The 19,369-nt window shown below is 35.6% G+C and overlaps 2 protein-coding genes across 5 annotated transcripts in view; one reads left to right on the top strand and one right to left on the bottom strand.

Annotated features, from left to right (window-relative positions):
* The window catches only part of CENPP (centromere protein P), a 133,194-nt gene that overhangs the window by 26,737 nt on the left and 87,088 nt on the right, over nucleotides 1–19,369 (top strand). The gene's annotated exons all lie outside the window — the stretch shown is intronic.
* OMD (osteomodulin) lies at nucleotides 1,016–14,967 on the bottom strand. Of its 3 annotated transcripts, none has more exons than XM_082059967.1 (4): nucleotides 14,811–14,967; nucleotides 9,199–10,154; nucleotides 7,966–8,281; nucleotides 1,016–1,301 (listed from the first exon to the last, which is right to left on the bottom strand). In XM_082059967.1, exons 2-4 carry the CDS (start codon nucleotides 10,130–10,132, stop codon nucleotides 1,145–1,147), a joined length of 1,407 nt encoding a protein of 468 aa, XP_081916093.1. In that variant the 5' UTR covers nucleotides 10,133–10,154; nucleotides 14,811–14,967; the 3' UTR covers nucleotides 1,016–1,144. The 3 variants fall into 3 exon arrangements, with proteins under 3 accessions (XP_081916093.1, XP_081916092.1, XP_081916094.1); XM_082059966.1 differs by lacking the exon at nucleotides 14,811–14,967 and adding an exon at nucleotides 13,196–13,519; XM_082059968.1 differs by lacking the exon at nucleotides 14,811–14,967 and adding an exon at nucleotides 13,196–13,353 and having other exon boundaries at nucleotides 1,163–1,301; nucleotides 7,913–8,281.

Consider the following 19,369-nt stretch of genomic DNA (forward strand, 5'->3'; position numbering starts at 1 on the left):
GCTGTTAGTGCTTGGATGTTTGATATACAGGTGTCTGTTTCTTGGACTCTAGTTACTCTGTCTTAGAAGGTGGTTTATTTTCTGACAACCTAACCAAGCTCTGTTGTTAACTAATTGAGCTCCAGTTTTTGCAGAGGGCCTTGATAATGTGCTTATGGTATGCTTTTGAATTTGACAGGTGTGCCTTTTTTTGTTACCTATGATGTTTTGTTTTCACTGCCTGATTTCTCCATAAAATACTTTCATCTGAAATGTTAAGCATTCAGAATTGTTATTTTACTAAATGTGTTGAAATGGAATCCTGGCTTAAGGTAGCTGAAGGTGTAAATAAGTGTAACACTTCTTTACTGGTAGTGGAGGAAATCCAGGTCAGTCTAGCAAGGGACACTTGCTCTCTGGATTCTGCTTTCAGAAAACCTTTGCTTTGGGGGAAAAGGGTTGCGTACAGAGTAGGTGTAAAATTTGTTCCCCAGTGTTGCCTTCTATCAAATTAGACAATGAAGAATAAAAGGCTTTTAGGAGAGGAAAGGAGAGAAGTTGGGTGGGTATGGATAGTAGAGGTAGGAAAGGTACGGGAGAGCAAGATGAAAATTAAGGTAACTCTACCAGCTATACATGTTGCTGATTAAATCCTCTTCAGCATTGGGAGTCTAGTAATTGGTACTGTTTATATGTCAAGAGCAGGTGAAGTGAGAAATCAAGCTGAAAATATCCTAGGGGAACCGAGGAAAGATTTTGTTTTGCAGGCAGATGAGCAGGTTTTGTGAATTATTTGAACTGGCTGATGTTCAGCTCAGTCTATTTATCTTGTACTCAAAGTGGCCTCATCTTCTGGCCTGCTCAGAGCTTTAGTATGACTAGTTCATTTCTGTTCTCACCTTTCCACTAACACTCAAAAGACAGCTCAGAAAAGAAACCAAAGTTTTGCTTAAAACCTACTAATTCAGGGACATGCTGCAAAAGCTGCCATGAGCTGTTGGTATCCATTGTTTATTGCTAGAAAAAATGAAACCAATTTAAACAGATGAGCAATTCTCTTTATTTTCTGTGGGTTTCAGCAAAAAACAGTTCCCATAGGTGCCAGCATGTTAATTACCTTTTCACCATGTTGGCGGTTAGCACTTTTTACTTAATCCTTAGTAACTTAGTACAAGTGTTGATAATTCAGTGTGAGGCACTTATGTCTCATTCCTGGTAAACCCCTGCAAGACACTGAAGAACTGATTGACCTGAAAAGAGCCAGACTACCAGAGAGGGTGGCCTTTGCTGTCCTTTCTGTAAGGCTGTTGGTTGGCAGGACACTAGGAAGAAGAAAAACGCAACAATTAAAACAAACAAACAAACAGGCTTTATCTGTGGAGCATGGGCGATGAGGCAGCACTAGGGAGAGTGCTGTGAGGTTGCTATGAAAGTATTCCTTATGAAATAAACCGAAGCTGAGATATTTTTTTGTTCATTTTTAAATACTCAGGTTTGTACTATATTTAGGTAAAGAAAGTGTGTTTTTGCAGCTGCTTAAAGACCTTGGCTTTCATCTTGTATTATAGTCTCTAAAGGACGATATTGGCAAGTTCTGTAGTTTCTGGGGTTTCTTGTTTTTAAGTGTTCTTGGAAGAGAGCAGTATGGATTGTTGCTTAGCTTGCTGATGCCCGGTGAACACTGGGAATCACTTATACAGGACATGCAAAAGTTGGTGTCCTTGGGCAGAAACATGTCTGTGACAGAACAAGATTGGGGACAAATTAGGAAAGCTTTTAAAGATTTCTGGGTGTTTATAGTCCTAGACACAATACTGAATTTTATTTTTATGTGATTTTTTTTTTCCTCCATGTGGAAGATAACGTTCAGTATTCCTTAGCATATCTTTTGTATAAAGTGTGGTTAAACACTTTAAATGTTGTTCAGCTGCTTTGGATTGAAATCATTATAATAGAAAAGGTTTTACAGAGTAAAAGGTAGTTATTGAACCAGCCTGATAACATGTACAAAATAATCTGCAAGCAGTGAAATGTACATTTACTGTTAAAGAGGACAATGGCATTGAAGTGGTGTTAAAAGTGAACTTAGTTTTTGTCTTTTTATTATCTTCTTTTTAACCTAAAATAATTTCAGTATTCTGGATTGTTCTTTACATAATTTTCTATTTGTAAAATGCAGGCCTTTTCTGCTTGACTGTTTGGGTGGCCTGACAAGTTTTACCTTCTGAAATTATTTTTGTCTCTTTAATGGGTACTGTTGCATGTACATATGATATGGGACCTCTCTGTGACACCTGCATCCCCATCTGCTTTTTGGTAAGATCCTGATGCAGGAGTGTAAAAATAGTTTGTAGGCAGTTTAATGTCTGTGCATCTGCTGGGGCTCAATTCATTCTGGGAACAAAAAGCAAGAGTAGCCCAAAGGGAGGAAGCAGCCTCCTGGTTTGTTCTTGAGCAATGCGCAGAAATTGGACTGAAGGTGATACACCGAGGAGTTGTATAATGTTAAGCAAAGTATATTCCAATTCAGCATCCTTGAGGGATGGAGGAGCATTTGGAGGTAGTATTAAATGTAAAATAAATGGTCATTGAGTCTTACAGAGAAAATGTAGAAGATTAAGATTCAGTATGACTGGAAAAGTACTGGAGATGAAATAGTTATGCATAAACACCTCCAGTATTTTTATGAAAAGCTGCAACTATTTCCAAGGCTCAGTGAATTAGATTAAGTTCGGGTCACTGTTAGGGCCACCAGCTGCAAAACAGAGACAGCTGAAAAATGACCTAGTGAATGTATGAACATCCTTCCATGTGTTTCTGATTTATAATCAGAATTTTTTAAAGCTGAAGATGTTACCTTTATTGCTTGCATTTCTGGAAAAGAAATGGACTCCTTGTACCAGTTATTGTGTTACAAATGAAAAAAGCACATTTTAAAAATCATACACAATAGTAAACAGAAACCAAGCTGCAGTTAACAAATACAAATGGCAACTAGAGTAATAGTACTGTCTGCTGTTAACCCAGACCTCTCCATTGAACGTATGTTCTCTTGAACTTTGCCTCTATATCACCAGTTATATCCTGAATCAAAAGCCAACCTTACTTCAATTTATTAAAGTTTCTTAGAATTCCTTCCTGAACTGACATTACTTCTTTATAATGATAACATTGTTTGTTGAGAGCCATGAGTATGTCTACAGGGACACTAGAGTCAGGGCTCCAAGACTCATTTGGCTTATATGTGTTTTACTTCTATGTTCCTGTCAACTGTTGCTTATGTTATTCTAGGAATCTACTTTTCTCTCTGTATTTATGGCTAATCTACTTAGTTGTCTTTTTTTTTTTTTTCCTTGTGTTGTGCTTTATAATAGGAGAAGGTTGATTTACTTTTTTCCCCTCTGTAGATGATGAATTTATGCAATGAATTATCAGATTAAGGTATTATTTATTTTCCTTTTAAATTAGGTTGTTAGAAATGTAAATTTTGGGCAAAATGTTTAAAAACATTATGATAAAGACATATATTTGTGGAGTTCCATAACTTCCAATAGTGCTTACACAGTTTGGTTTATAGCTGAAAAGTTCATACTCTTGCAATAGTATTGGAAAATGATTGCAAAATCTCCTTTAGAGTATAGGATTTTTTTGTAAAAGAATAGTATGTTTTCCTTCTGTGGTTTTTTTTTTCACATAGGAAATTCCTATGTTTATTGCTTGCAATGATCACGTTGGGAAACAAAGGAGGAAGTAGATTCATATTGTAATTGCGGAATGTGAATACGTTAAAAGAAGTCAAAACTTGAAATGTAAACCATCTGTTTTCTATAAAGGAGTTTCTTTCCTAATCCATGTATCAGAATCCGTTATCAGAATACTGAAGTAAATATCTCAAAAAAGTAAGCCTTAAAAGTATTAAATATCATCAATAACAAAAAATGGAAAAAGACAAAGTACATTTCTATTGCTTCAAGGCTGAAGGAAGAAATATAGACAGATGGATTAAACTACTGTTATTTCTCTTTCTTTGATTTTTACATTAACCTCTTGTACTATTTTACTATTACTGTTTTGTGAAAAATTGTGTTTGTCAGTTTTGTTGTAGTTTTGAGGGATTTAATTTTATGCATTAAAGTTTAGACATAAGTGAATGTTTTCCAGAAATCTGTGAGACTTTTCCCCTATAGGTTTACATGGGTATCAAAATGTTCTACAGTGCACTAATACAACGTGGTTCATTATTATAGACTCTGGATGATGCTGAGAATATTTAGCTTGGAATTCAAGAAGGTTCCATCCTCATTTACACAGATAAGACTTAGAAAACATGGTTTTGCAGAATACTTTGGACAAAGCCAAAAGTAGAACTGAGATTTCATTTTTCTCAGTTGCTGTGTTTCTGTTTGGTGTTTTAATTAGAGTCGGGAGTACATTTTTGAAATTAATCTTGCGATAACCCCAGCTTACTGCACTATGATTCACATCACAGTGCTCTTTGAAGTATGTAACAAACCAGGAGATGTCTGTGTTCAGGGGTGCACCTGATGTGTTGCAGCTGCTAAATGAGTTTTAATTAGTGGCCAGAGCTTGTCTGAAGTAAAACTCTTCTCCCTCAAACACCAGATTGGGTCTCATGGCCTCATCACAGAAGTTTTCCTCTACTGATCCACCCTTGTGCTTCACCTTAATTGCTAATGCAGACACAGAGTTGTAAACTAGATCAGGCTTTGTTTCTGAATATGCTAACTCTGCTGTAAATAATTAATCAAGTTGTTTGACACTTGTAAGATTTTGCTGTTACATGATTAGTTCCTAGTTTATTAATCTCTTTCCTGCTTAAAGAGACTGCATAATATTCTGAAAATAAATCTCAGAGCAAACATGAAGAAAATATGTTTTGATACCAAAACCCATGTGGTTTTGTAGTGCAATAATTCGGGTTAAACAGAGCTCCACATCTACATAGGTAGGCTGCTTTGTGCACCTGAATCAGTCAGGGTGTTTGTCTGCCATGGGGCACTGCAGACATGCTGTTCCTGAATTTAATGAGCTAGAGCCTGCCTTAGCATATACCTGTAGTTGGTAGTGCTTGAAAAGAAGTTTAAAATTCAGCTAAAGGCAATAAGCGTATACTAGTAGTGAGGAGCAACACCAGCATGTTACCACATCAAGGATAGTGAGAACATAGAACTGGGTATGGAATTCAAAATAAAGGTGAATGTACAAGACCCTGTCTCCAACAATGTCCATGAGCAGTTGCTTTGGGAAGACTAAGAATAGGACAAGCATCTATGTTTCTCATCTCATCCTGACTCCAAATATTCTTCCTTTTTCCAGCTATTTTCAGCTCAGCACTTTTGTACCTACTGTGTTTTGTCTGTTTAACAACCTGTAATGGATCTCTTCCAAGAAATACAATTACTTATCCAGTCTTCCCTTGAAAAAAAGGTATAAAGTTGCTGCGGAATCCACTGTGTTCTCAGGACTGCAGTTTAATGAGCTGACTCCTCATTGCTTACAAACTTTTGTTTGGTTTGTACCGGGTACATACTTGTGTCATTTGATGGCTCCTTGCTCTTTCACTAGAGCAGTTGATCCCCAGGCCCCTTCTATCTATGCAACTCCTGATTTTGTGGGTATCTCCTATATCTCCCCTTAGCCACCTCTTTTCTGAATTGGGACGTTCTAGCCTATGCAATATTGCTTATATAGAAGCCATTCCTTACATATGGTGACTTTATTACATTTCTTAGATCCTTTTCTAATTATAGCATTTGTAATTATGGCAGCTACCTGAAGGGCTGAGAAACCAATAGCATGTTTAATGGCTGTGTGAGCCACGGAACTGAGTTTCCTTTTTGCTGCTACTGGGTACTAAGCCAGTGTTTTCATTGAACCACCTATTGATATTTCCGAGTCTTGTTCTGGAGTGGTGGTGGTGAGGTCATGTTTTATTAGTTTTTCTGCGAAGCTGATATAATATTTTCCATGGATATCACTTTTCATTTAAAAATATTGAATTTCATTGGCTTCTTTAGCATCCTGAGATCCTTTTGCAGTCATTCTTCATTGGTGCTTTGCAATCTGTGTTATTTTTTCACTATTTGTCTATCTTTTGCAAGTATATTAAATTGAGTAAGTTCTAGCACAGGCCCTTTGCAAAACTGCCACCAGTGGCTTCCCTCCACACCAAGAACCGACTGTTTATTCTTATGCTGTTTCTTTGATTTGATTTTGTCTGTGCTGTCACCTCTTAATCTAAGGCTGCTTAATTTTCTTAGAAACCTTTCAGAAACTTTTGTAGGCTCTTTGGATGAGAATCTGCCTCTTCCACATCATTCATGATTCCTTCAGAGAACTCCAAGAGATGTGCAAGGTAGAAACATTGTGGCTTTTACAGAAGCTGTGCCCAATATTACCAGGGGAAATGGAGTTTATCTAGATATCTGTTAATTCTGTACTTTATTAAACTTCTTGTTTCCCTAATACAGACACAAGGCTAGCAAGTCTTTAGCTCCCTGACCGCCATAAAATCTTTTTAAAGAATAATATAGTATTTGCCACAGATGAGATATGATAATATTAATTGAATAAAAAGTGAGTTATGATGGTCCTGCCTGTAATACAGTCCTCATGTTCCATCTGAGTAAATTTAGTGTAATAAGACAGCTCTAAAGTTTTCAATAATTATCAGTTTGACTTATATTTAAATTTTAAGAAATGTGTAACTAGTTACTACAAAGTCAATATTTTGAATTCCACTTTGAAGCTAAGCTTTGCTTCATAAATGTTTTTTTAAAAAGTAGAAAGTTTGATAAAAGATATAATGCTCTTACTATATTTGAATAATGTTCTTAAAGCTGAGAAAGCCTTTCAAAAAAAGCCTGTTTTAATTTAGATTTGCATTTTCTGCACTATTCACTTATACTTAAAATCTGAAATAGATGAAAACTTACAAAGGTTCCCTAAAGTTAATATTCTGCATGTTTATATTAATAAAACTATAAAGTTATAGATATTTATATTTAAGTGTATGTGTATATAAGGTACATAAGTACCTTAATAGTATATAGTACTTTTTTCAGATTACTTAAAGCTATCTTTCTTATACTTTGAATCAGAATATAGCTAATTTGTATTAGCTATAAAGAGGAACAGACTAAACTAATAATTAAAAAAACTTGGAATGCTACTGTTTGTACCTGTTCTACTTGATGAACAATGCTAATAAAATATTACATTTTTAGCTGCCTTCTAGAAGAATATGGGCTAAAGCATAGCTAAAATGTAAATACTAATGGTTTAGTTGTATTAATGCAAATCCTCTTCCCTATGTCCTGAAACCTTTGACAAAAGATTATTTATTGCCTGTATTACTAATCCGTTAAAATCTCCTTTGAAAGAGTTGTGGTAGTTGGGGTACAAGCTGAGAAGTAAATATTATATACACCTTTGCAGGACACTGCAAACATAATGAGGCAGATTTGAAACCCAAACTTTGTGATTTTCTTGTCCAATTATGTATTGAAAGAAGAAACATCTGGAGGAACCTAGTGGAAGTATTTTTATCTTAATCTTTTCTCTAGTGTGTCTATTGTCTACTGCTGTCAGTAGTAGATGTACACCTGGACAGGTGTTTGGTCTGATCCACTTGTTCCTATTGAGCATGGCATTGATTTGTATTTTAGTCATTTTGTAAGTTGGATCACTTTAGAACGTAGCTTTTTTGTCAGTTTTCTTCAGCTTAGGCTGCCCACCCAGGTTATATATCAGGCTGCTCTAATGCCTAGGTGATTGCTCTTTGCTCCTAGTATTCTATTTTTACTACGTTAATAATAGGACATTTACCTATATACTAAAATCCTATCTCCACATTATAGATGTATCTTAAATATCCCAAACTATTCAGCTGTTCTAAAATGGATATGCATACCCCACAACTACGGAAAAGTTTCCATATATACTCATTAACAAGTATCACTTCACTGAAAGTAAGGATGAAAGTAGTTGTCTTCTCCTTCATGGTCTTCTTCAGTTTCACGATCGAGTGTTTCATGATCATCTTCTGCTTCATCGAATTCTTCCGGTGTCAAAAATCGTCGAAACACTGGTATTCTTAGCTGAGTTGGCTTGTTGACACTAGCATTTTGTTCACCATAATAAATGGTTCGAATGTGAGGGAAGCAAAAGAATGCATATGTGCTTATTGGATTCGTAAGCTTATTTTGGTCCACTCGTATATAGGTTAATTGGTTGATGTTCAGTGGGTCAAAAGATGGACACATCAAGGTAACATTTATGACTGTAAGAGAGAGAAAAATATTAATTAAAATACAGAAAATCGTTATATTAAAGACCTATTGCAAAAGTGAAACTTATGTTTTAAAACAGAAAATATTTTTGCAGTGCACAATATTAATATAAACCTTCCTTTTGTTTTAAATCAGTTTTATATATGGCAGTGGTAACAATTTACGGGTTTGCAAAGTACAAGGTTAACCAAAGGTTAAGTACAAGGTACTTAACAAAGTACAAGGTAACCAAAGAAAATTAATATGTCAACCACTACAATTTGTAATTCCTCTGTTAATAAAATATTTTCATAATTCCTTCTCTCTGTATGTTTTAACAGTTCATAATCAGAAGCAAGTTACAAAAATGTTTTAGCTGGTTATATGAAAAACTGGTGTAAACTCTTACAGAAAATTGCAAACTATGGGTAAGATGCAAGGATAAAATCCTTTCTAATTTCACCATTCTGTGGTCTTAACTAACCAAGGATGTTTCCACTGCATCTTAAAGGAGATGGGATGATGATCTTCCTGCACCATAAGCTGATCAAAAGCTACATGGCTGCTTTTGCTCGGGAGCAGTGGCAGTGGGTGTGAACTCTGGGTCAGTGCCACATTTACTGGGTAGGTCAGAACACTAATGTAAAAGCTCAAGCTCCCCTCTCTGCAGGGAAGGGCATCAGAGCACCTCTTGAACAACATGCACATTTGGATTCTCTGCTTGGGTTATATATGACCTGAGAAGCTGTAAGGTATCAGGTCGTCAAAAAGACACAACAAAAGAGATGTTTCTGATAGTTTTTGATGTAGGTTAAAAGTGCATAACTCTGGATGGAAAATATGCCAAACTCGTCCCCCTCCCACAACCAACATCGAAATCCAATCCACTGAATTTCTTTCTTGTAAAGGCTTACAAGCATCAACATACTTTCAAGGTCGTTGTCTTCAATATACAAATGCTGCAAGCTTCTTGGAATATAGAATAGTTGCTTCAATTTGTTGTGTCCAAGATTAAGTTCTAGAAGGTTAGGCAGGTTAAAGGTGTTGCGTGGAATGTTCTGCAGGTTATTGTGGGACATTCTTAGAGCAATGATTTTTGGAAGTCTGTTGAAATAGTTTTCTGGAATATAAGAAATTGAGTTATTTTCAAGAGAGAGATACATAAGTGATGACGGTAGATCAGGCGGCATAGTCTGCAATTTGTTGTTGCACAAGTTGAGCTGCATTAAATTCTTCAAGTTTGAAAAGGGTTTTCCTTTGAGTACTGAGTCGTCAAGAAAGTTATTGCAAAGGTCGAGCATGGTTATGTTAGGTAATCCTTCCAATGCGTTTCCAGATAACTGAGAAATCTTATTGAAACCAAGGAGGAGTCTCTCTAGAGAGCTGGGGAGTGGGGATGGAAATTCTTCTAATTCATTATGTTGTAAATAAAGTTGCACTAAGTTTGAAAATTTGGCAAAAACACCGTGGTCAATCATATGAGATTTAATTTTGTTGTGACTCAGGTTAATTTCTCTTAAAAAGGTGACATTAGTGAATGGTCCTGCAGGCACAGCTTCAATATAATTGTTTTGCAGATAAAGTTGTTGGACATGAGCAGGGATATTTGGTATTGTCTTAAGGTTACGATGATCACAGTACATGGATAATGGAAAAGCTGGTGGACAGAAGCATTCTCTGGCACACTCAACTGGAAAAGGAAAGCGGGGAGCTTCAGCCTGTGGATTTGGATTAAAATAATATGGACGTTGATGATCTGGCTCCTGATCGTATTCGTCCTCAAAATCGTAGTCTTCATATTGACAAAAGACCATAGCAGCCCAGAGGAGGTGAATGATTGATAACTGGCTCAGGATCGCCATATTTAGATCTGTATCTTGGATCCTGGTGATGAGAAGGAAAGATAAGCTTACTAGTCATAAAGTAAATCACATAAAAGCTTCTGTTTTAAGAAGGACTAATATAAAATAAAGTAAGTAGAATAACGCATTTTGGCAACACTGTCAGTGACATTAGCAAAACCAGGTTTTAATCTGTATCATCAGGAAAACAGCCATAAACAAATACAACATCCTTAAAGTAAATGGAAGTTTTCTTCTCTGACTTCAGACAAGGAACAGCTTTCTACGTGTGCTGTACCTGTTACTGAAGGAGACCGTAACAGTTGGGAGCAGAAAAAAATCCCAGTCTTCATTCCTCTCTCGTTTTAATTTATTACAGAGAAGTTGCAAAAGGACTTTTTATATAAAGTGGTACAGTGTGTTGTTTGTATCAGATATTTGAGGTGTTACGTTCTTTTCAGTGTAATTGGTTAAGCATCAACCTTACAAGTCAGTTTTAAATAGGTGCAGATGGAATTCCTGAGCAATGTTTCTTCCTCAGACCTTTGGAAACACATATATAGCCTTATTAAACTCTGTCAAGACAAAAACTTTTTTTTCAAATGTATTAGTTATTCATACTATGAACTTGCACCACACAAATGGTGCATGGTCAGTATCACAGACTCAATGAAGTGTTGCTTGGAAGGGTCTTTGGTGACCGTGTGCTCCAGCCTGCTGCTCCAAGTGGTTCCATCTCTAGATTAGATCAGCCTGGACTTTGGGTGAGCCTTGAAAACCTTCAAGGGAGGAATTCCAGCAAACTAGTGTTGTACTACGCTACTTGTGAAGAAATTGGTTAGTCTCACCAAGCATCCAAGCCATGCTTGTGTCTGTTTGCCCTTTTTCTAAACGAAATTATTTTTGTTAAAAATATATATTCTTAACTAAGGCAAGGTAATTGCAGGATTGTTTCTGTAAATAGAAGAGTGGAATAGATTACTTTGAAAAATTGTATTTTATGTAAAATAGACATTTGCATGGCATTGCCAATTGTTCTATGACCTTTATGTTGTTTTTTTGTTATTTTCTGCAAAACACGGCTTAGTATAATGCATTGATGATGATAAAAATTTAATTTTTCTATTCCCATCATTTAATTAAATCAAACACAATTCACCCATTGTGTACTGTACATCATGCAAAATCTTCATTGTTAAAAGGTTTATTTATAGTCTTCTTATGCTTCTGTGATTACATGTTCTTTATCGACATGAACTAATTTGCCTTCAAAGTACCCTTCTGAGGTGAAATACTGATGCTGTGAAAAACAAATATAATTTTGCATGTCAAATTTCTGATGCTCAAAGCCAGACTAACATTTTGGAGCACTTTATGCAGTCAGAGCAACCCTATGATTTGGCAGAATTAGAGTTGTGAATCATGTCAAGCTGTTCAACTTAAACAACAGATGAGTCAACACATAACATTGCAGGTCAAAGTACATAAATCATGAAAAAATTTAAGGGACTTCACTCAGTATAGTGTGGTAACCTTAAGGCAGAGGAATGCTGATATTCTCAGGTGTTTTTATAGTGACATTCATTTTTCTTAACCAGGAGACTCTCTTCTTTGTTTTCTTGATGCTCTTAATTTAATTTTATTTATTTATTTATTTATTTATTTTTTACATGGCACAATCAGTAACAGAGAAGATAAGACTCACAAATGCTAATTTCCAATGCTTCATAGTGGTGGTTGATGCACAGTGCATGATGTATTCTACAAATTGAATGAGACAGAATCCTAAGGAAAAAAGCAGTAACAAAATCATGGAATTTAATAAATCCTGGTAATCTTTCTGTTTTACACACACCTGTGTGCGTGACGATGGCTGGGTGAATTAATTTGTGGTAATTTACATTTCTAACTTTGAATCTTTAAAATGGGTTTAAATAGAGTCAGTTGTTAGGAAACTCATTGTAGGTAGGTCCTCCGCAAAGCCAGGGTCTCCATATCCCTACAGCATCATCAGATCTCTGAGCTAATCTAAGGAAATAGCAGAAATATGTCTATGCGGAGAGCAGTCTTGCATTACAAACATTGTATAATTCTGATTAACTTTGCAGACACTTTCAAATATTGTGTTTCAAGAGGAATGAATTGATTTCAGACTTCAGGTAGTGTATATTAGGACAATACCTTATTACCATATTTCTAACTTTTAATCAGACCTGGTGGTGTCTGCTTTTATAAATTCTGTCTCTAAATCCCATGACTTGGTTCTTTTTGTGTGAACAGATCCTTACACAATCTGTCCCCCATGCCTATTTAATATTCTTGGTGTTCTTCTGATTCTTCTTACTCCCTCTCAGTTTCAGCCTAGAACTTTAGCTTCACCTTCTGTTTCAATTCTCTCAGCACTTCTACTATGTGTCACAAAATTTCCAGTTAACAATTTTGGTTCTCGATGCCACAATAGTCCTTAGAAATCAGGAGCAACAACTCAGCAAAGTCCTGCTCAGATTAAGAAAAGCTTACTTAGGCCTTCATGCAATCAATCCACTTGCCATGTAGACAATGTGAAGAGAACTATCATTGCTTCAGATGGAAGGAGAAGTAATAGGTACCAAAGTGTCTCCCGGGTTTTATGGGGAGAGAGAGAGAGGGAGGAGCTGGTATTGGGGGGGATTTTTTTTTTTTTTACCTAGGCTGTAGTTGAGTGCATTTTTGGTGGAATAATAAGTGTCCTGCCAGGCTTGCAGGTCATGTCTCAGAGCACTGAGATACTAACACTTCATCATGAAATATTTCTAAGAACTTAACTAGCTTTAAAACAAAGAATCATATCAGGTGAATCTCGATAATGGGGGAAACAAGTCATCTGTACACGATATGATAAACTGCACACTTACAAGGTTGAAAGAAAATAGAAGGTCTTAAAGCATGATTCTCTACCATCCATAATAAACTCAAAGCTTAGTAACCGTATTTGTAAGCAGTTTACTAGCTAAAAGCCAAAATTATATAACATGCATGAATCACCCCTAACTGCAAAAATAACACAATCAGTTCATTTTATTCTTGTTTACCAAGAAAACTTACTCTTTGGAAGTCTGTGAAGCTCAAGTTGTAGAGGGCAGCAAGTTATTGTGCTGGTGAAATCATCTGAGAAATAGCCTAACACAGCTGGAGGAACAAAAGATCTCTCTAAGCCATATTTTGTGGTGAGAGGAGCCTTGTGGGAAGGCAAAGCAAAATAATAGCCTTAGCCCCTTTTCTGATTTGCCAGTGGAAAAAAAAAAAAGGTTTTGTGCCACATCATCAGTTACTGTAGATGCTGTGTCATGTGTCTGTGGAGCAACTGCTCCTTTTGTTAAAATCATTTCAAATTTATTTGCAAGACACTCTCATTGTTACCAGTTCCCATTTAAAAAAAATTGAGAGAGTAAGACTTCAAAAAATATTTCAGAGGTCGTTAGTTCATAGTGTGGTTTCAACTATGATGATTCAGTTACACAAAGGATTTGTTTTCTGGAGGATAGAGTTAAGAAACAGTAAAAAAAAAAAGTTTATCAAGATTGAGGGAAAGCATGTGCTGTAGAAAAGCTCTATGAGCATCTTTCATGTTATACTTTTTGCCCTCTACAATCCATATCTCTGATTTTCTTCCTGCAGAGTAGTGGTGCTCTACAGTACTGTTGGTATGATGATGGTTTAAAGTTATAGTTCAGGATTCACAGTAAGTTTCCAACACGTTCTTGCTAGGTTGTATAGAAAGAGCATAAATCTTCCTATGAAAAAGACAAGTATGACGTGTGATATAAACCATTTTACTGATGAAAAATATTTTTCACAGCATTTAAGAGGGAGAAAAAAAAGGCACGATTATCTGCTTCTGTTCTTCGTGGTACTCAACTGTGACATTTGCAAAAAATTGAGAAAAAGGACAATTTTTGTTGGAGTAAGACATTTCTGGATTAATTGTATGATTTATCAAAAACACTTAATTATGCTTTTGGTTTAGTAAAAGAATGGCATTATTTCAAAATCTATTCATAAGGAAGAATCTGGTTCTTAAAAAGCCATTAAGTGCCTTTGAAGTATTATATTTGAGAAAAAAATGCAGTAGTAAGTTTTACGTCTTTTTTGTCTTCCAGAAGCTGATGATTTACTTGAACTTTTCAAGTTTCCTCTGTAGTGTTGAGGACAAGAACATTGTTTAAGACAATAAATCATGCATGATTCTAACATTTGAGTCATAAAGAGAAGCACCAGAAATCATGAGCAAAAATAATATTATAAGAGTTGGCAATGCTGGAACTAAAATAAAGCAGTTGCATTTATGTAGAGAATACAGAATACAAGGGAAAGGTTGAAAGAATAAAATTAAAAATACACAGTCCTTTGTTGGCAGTGCTATAAATAGTTGTGTATCTGTACTACTAAACCCAAATAATGCTAAACAACAAAAATATATTTTTTTAAAAAATTTGAATACATTCATAATTATCAATGAAAAAACCCATGCCGGTCATGCGAGTTAATAAAATGTTATTTGCTGCTACAAAGTTTGGGGGTTTTTAAGCACAAGACAAGGAACAGTGCAAATTTTTGGAAGTGCTATTATATTACCAGTTCTAAATAAAGCTTATGCAAAAAATAACAATATTTTCTCTAAAGATAAAAATTGGACCAAATAAGAATTTTCATTTCATACCTGTTATTTTTCTGTTGTTTTCAACTAGAGATTGTGTCCCAAATCCTCTTTAGCTCTCTGGAGACCTAAAATCTCATGGTGCATTTAAAAATCCATGGTGGCAGAGCCTGTTCTTTTGAAAAATTGTAGTGAAGCTCTTGGGTTAAAGTGTATTTAGCTGCAGAAGATGGTGCAGATCCAGCCATAGGATATATTAAGATTCAGTTCTTTTTCTGTTGTATGAGCTGTCTTGGGTATAAACAAGTCTATACTTTGTGATCGTGGTCAAGTTGTGTGGTTTCATCTTCTCTTAGTTTTGGTTTGAGATGTGGCAGGAATTTCCTTACAAGGGGGATAATGAGAGGATTAAATTTAACATCATTCATGCAATACTTCTTTTTTCAAGGGCTGTGACAAATCTTTCTAAGTTTTCCACATGTTTTGGTTTTCAGTTTTTTAAAAAACATTATTCCTAAGGACTTGTTGAATTTGTAAATTTTTTCATAATTTTATTTATGCAGTTGTATGCAAGATGTATATGAAGCCAGAAGTCAGGGTTGAAGCTGGTTTCTTTTCTTAAGCTAAATTTGGATGGATCCTTTTTGTAAGTTAAAATGTATGAAATTTTACCACCTCCATGAACTGCATTCAACTTAGGAGACTTGTTAACTTTTACAACTTTGGTTCTGAACTGAAGGCTTATGAAAGGAGATTGTTCTAACAAGTTGTGATTATAGGTTTGTTTAGCTAGCCGAGTAGCAATAAACTTAAAAAATATATATATATATATTTCCAAATTTTAGCCAAAATATTTATAGAATGAGTAGAGAAGATAACCCGTGGTTAACTGAGGTGAGTGGGACTGGCCCTGATATAAGAAGGAATAAATTATACTGTTTGGCCTTTTCCCTGTATTCACCATTTTACTATAAGAGATTCTTCCCCCCACTCCAAAACTTTTAATCGTCTATATGAAACCTAGAAAAGGGAGAAAAAAAATGTGCTTATTGTTCACAGAGGATTAAAGGAATTCAAATGAAACTAAGCTGTGTAAATTAGAACTGAGAACTGTCTTGGATGCATGTTCTCACTAGAATTAGAATGTTCTTCAGCTTAAGTCTGGCCCTGTTATCAGATGTCTGAAGAAAAGCCTCAAGCTCAAATTTCTAAAATCCTCAGTTGACAACTTTGAAGGAAATCTGTGTTTTAGATAAGAATTGGTGATGTTAGTTTGTTACTCTAAGTGATTGCACAGTAGAGAAGAGAATGCATGATCAAATATAACAAGGAAGGTTGAAAGTTGTAATTTAGTTCCCCTTAGAGCCTGTGGCTTTCAGAAGTAAGACAGAGCCATAAGCATATATCATCTAGACTGGGCTGCACTTCAGGGTCAGACTGTAGGCACAGAAAATGCAGATATAAACCTCTTTGCATCCAGATTTCTTGGTCTTAACTGGCAGTCCACAAACACTGCCAACACACCCACTGCAGCCCTTGTGGCTCTTGTGTGTCATCTCATTTGTGCTTGCCATCAACAAAAGTAACCGGTGATGAAGACTATAGTGACTGCTGGATTTATTTATCCTGTGCCATCAAAATCTGAAAATTCAGATACTGAAGTGCAGAGCTCTCAGCAAATCAAGATGCTGAATTGTTTGATCGTGCGGAGCTTCCAGCCCAGCCAGAGCCCCGAGCACTCAGTTAATAGCAGCTCTTACAGACTTCTTGTTATTCTGCTCTTCATTAGAGTCCCTTTGTGAATATGCATTTTTAAAGGCTGTGGAAAAGGGGCCATCAGATCATATCAACAATCTTGCAGAGCTGAGACAAGACCCATCTGTTTAAAAAAAGGAAGACAGTGCCGTGCCATGTGTGGGGCTTACCATTGCCTCTGACCTGGACCCTGCTGTGTGGTCTCTACTTATTTCCTATTTAGTAGGTGGTATTACAAGATCAGCGCTCTGGCAACCCTCATCTTACGCAGCCTGTTTGTTATGTGTTGCTTTGTTTTGCTAGGAACTACTAGGAAGAACATGTTGAGCAACTGAAAACAGTTGAGTTTACAAAAAGTGTATTTGAAAAATAATTCCTAAGATTTGCTAGACTATATTTTGCATGTATTGACTAAATGGTACTCAGAACTAACTTTCTTCATTGTCTCCAACAGTTAAAGGCAGTCTTTTATAAATTGAGTACTCATGCTACAAACATGGATTTAAAGAGGAAATTAAAAGATTTTTTTTTTTTCTGTAGGTTTTATGGCTGCATTTCAAGAATGTGGTTTTCAGGTGATCGTGCAGTCCTAGGAAAATGAAAAAAAAACAAGAGTTATCCTATATTTTTACTAGAAAACAGTATAAGTTAGTGGGTATTCTCAGCCCTGTGCTGGGTTCATTTGGTACAGTATCTTTTCCTCTCATCCATGATGTGGGATAGGAAGGATTTTTTTTTTCCTCTGTATCTTCTCCACTTCCTCCACTTATGTGGATTTGCTGATTCTGAGTTGAATAACATCCTGTCTCTTTTTGTTCTCCCTCCTTCCTAAGCATTCCTTAACATATTGAATTGTTGATTTTTTTTCTCACATTCTGCTTTTTCTGTATTTCTGTATTTTTCTTAGTTTGTATTTTTAAACAGTATACTTTAGTTTTCTTTTCCCAAAACCCCACACCTTTGAAGCATGTTACTAGTTAACAAATGCAACTACTTTTGGATCTCAAAGACTGATCCTAGTATAGAACAGATGACTGAGAGAGACCAAGATCTAACTGACCTTGCAATGTGGGAATTAATATAATCCCACATATGATGGGCAACTGTGGAGTAACTTCTACTATTAATAAGCAATAATACATGGAATTTTTAGAGCAGAATTCACTAGAAGCATATATGCATTTGTAAGTAATACATTAGGAAGCCCTAGTCTTATTAGATGATTGGTTAAACATCTGGATGAACCTGTGCAATGAACAATTTATATTGCAATTTGTTTTGCTTCATAAGGCAAAGCTAAGTATCTTACCTCCTGGCATGTTCAAATTTGCCATACTGATTCTTTTTAAATGGAAGGGTGGATGTGAGGTTTTTTGCTATCAATATCAATTTACAGTAATGGATAATTGACTTGGAAAGACTAATAGGAGGGTTGTAATTTCTTTTTCTGAATGTATTGCTGTGTTAGAAACCTTAGAAGATTGTAGTACTATATTGGGGAGGTTACTTTTTTCGATATGTGGATTTTACTTTCTACAGCAGAAGTGTTTAAATAGCCCTCATTGTAGAATGTTTCTACTACCACAATAACAAGTTATCATAAGCAACTGATACTGGCATAATAAAACAAGTTTAAATTCATCTAAGTAGCAATGTCTGTTGTCAGCTGACACTAATATTTTTAGTAATTGAATAGTTTGTTTAGCAAATGTATTTTGCTTTATACTTTTATACAGCCTACTTTGGTTGTTCTAAGATAGATGACTTCGGGCTATATTTTCCTCGCACATGGAGTTCTGGGATATTGCCTCCTTAACTGGAGATTTTCTATCTGTGGTTACACCAATATGAAATGGGAGTGTCTGCCTGGTTTTGCAACTGTTTACTGCAGGGATATTAATTTCCTTGAAGCAGCATTAGTAATTGGACCTTTAACTTTAACATAGCCTTTATTCTGCCTGTTTTGTGTCCGATATAAAATTATATAGATGATCATAGCGTATGATGGGTGTCTTGCAGTCATTAATAAACAAAAGTAATAACCATTGTAAATAAAACTAAAAGAACATACAGTGTTTTGTAGTGGAGGAAAGTGAGAAAGGTGATACAGCTGAACACAGAGTGCAGAGATCCTTAAGCAGTACCAAACCAGCCTGGTAAGTGCAAATAGAGTAGTACCCTTTGTACTTGTCCTTAGTGCTTCTCTGATAGTATATTCACTGTTATTTATTTGACATAGTGTAAAAGTGACACTCCTTTTATGACTACCATTAAAAAAACCCCTAGCGTATCTTTGAGTTCTGTAGCAGTTTAGCTATCACCCTTGTGTCTTAAAAAAAATAATCTTAGCATGTAGTTTAACTAACTTCATTCCTTGAGTCTATTCCAAAATTCGACTCATTTATCTCATACAGTGCCCTAAGCTGCTCGATGCCTAAAGAAATAATGTGGACTCTACCCTACCCTAAGTAATTCATATTAATACCTTATTAATTACCTTACTTTTTTTCATTCTATGCTATGGACCTCAGGTATTTTTGTTAAAAGAACTAGAAAATGTTCCTACAACTTCAGATTGTATGCAATCTGCAAATAATATGTTTATAGCAAAAAAAAAAGCTGCTTTTTTTTTTTCTTTAGGCACTTTCAGACAAGGATAAGGAGTAGTTGTCTTAAGTCATCTGCCAGAGAATTCCTGAATGATCGTGCATAGGAAAATGTTGTGCCTTAGCAGAAATTTTCCCCTCGTACGTGACGGAAAGTGCTTCCCATTTACTCTTTTGAGTGTGTGTAAGAATGGAGGTCCTTACTTGTTTTTACAAGGACTACAGAATGTGTTTCTTTTCTTGGTAGATGTGTTTGTTTGC

This window comes from Streptopelia decaocto, assembly GCF_964273445.1.
Source record: "Streptopelia decaocto genome assembly, chromosome: 8".
Classification (NCBI taxonomy): domain Eukaryota; kingdom Metazoa; phylum Chordata; class Aves; order Columbiformes; family Columbidae; genus Streptopelia; species Streptopelia decaocto.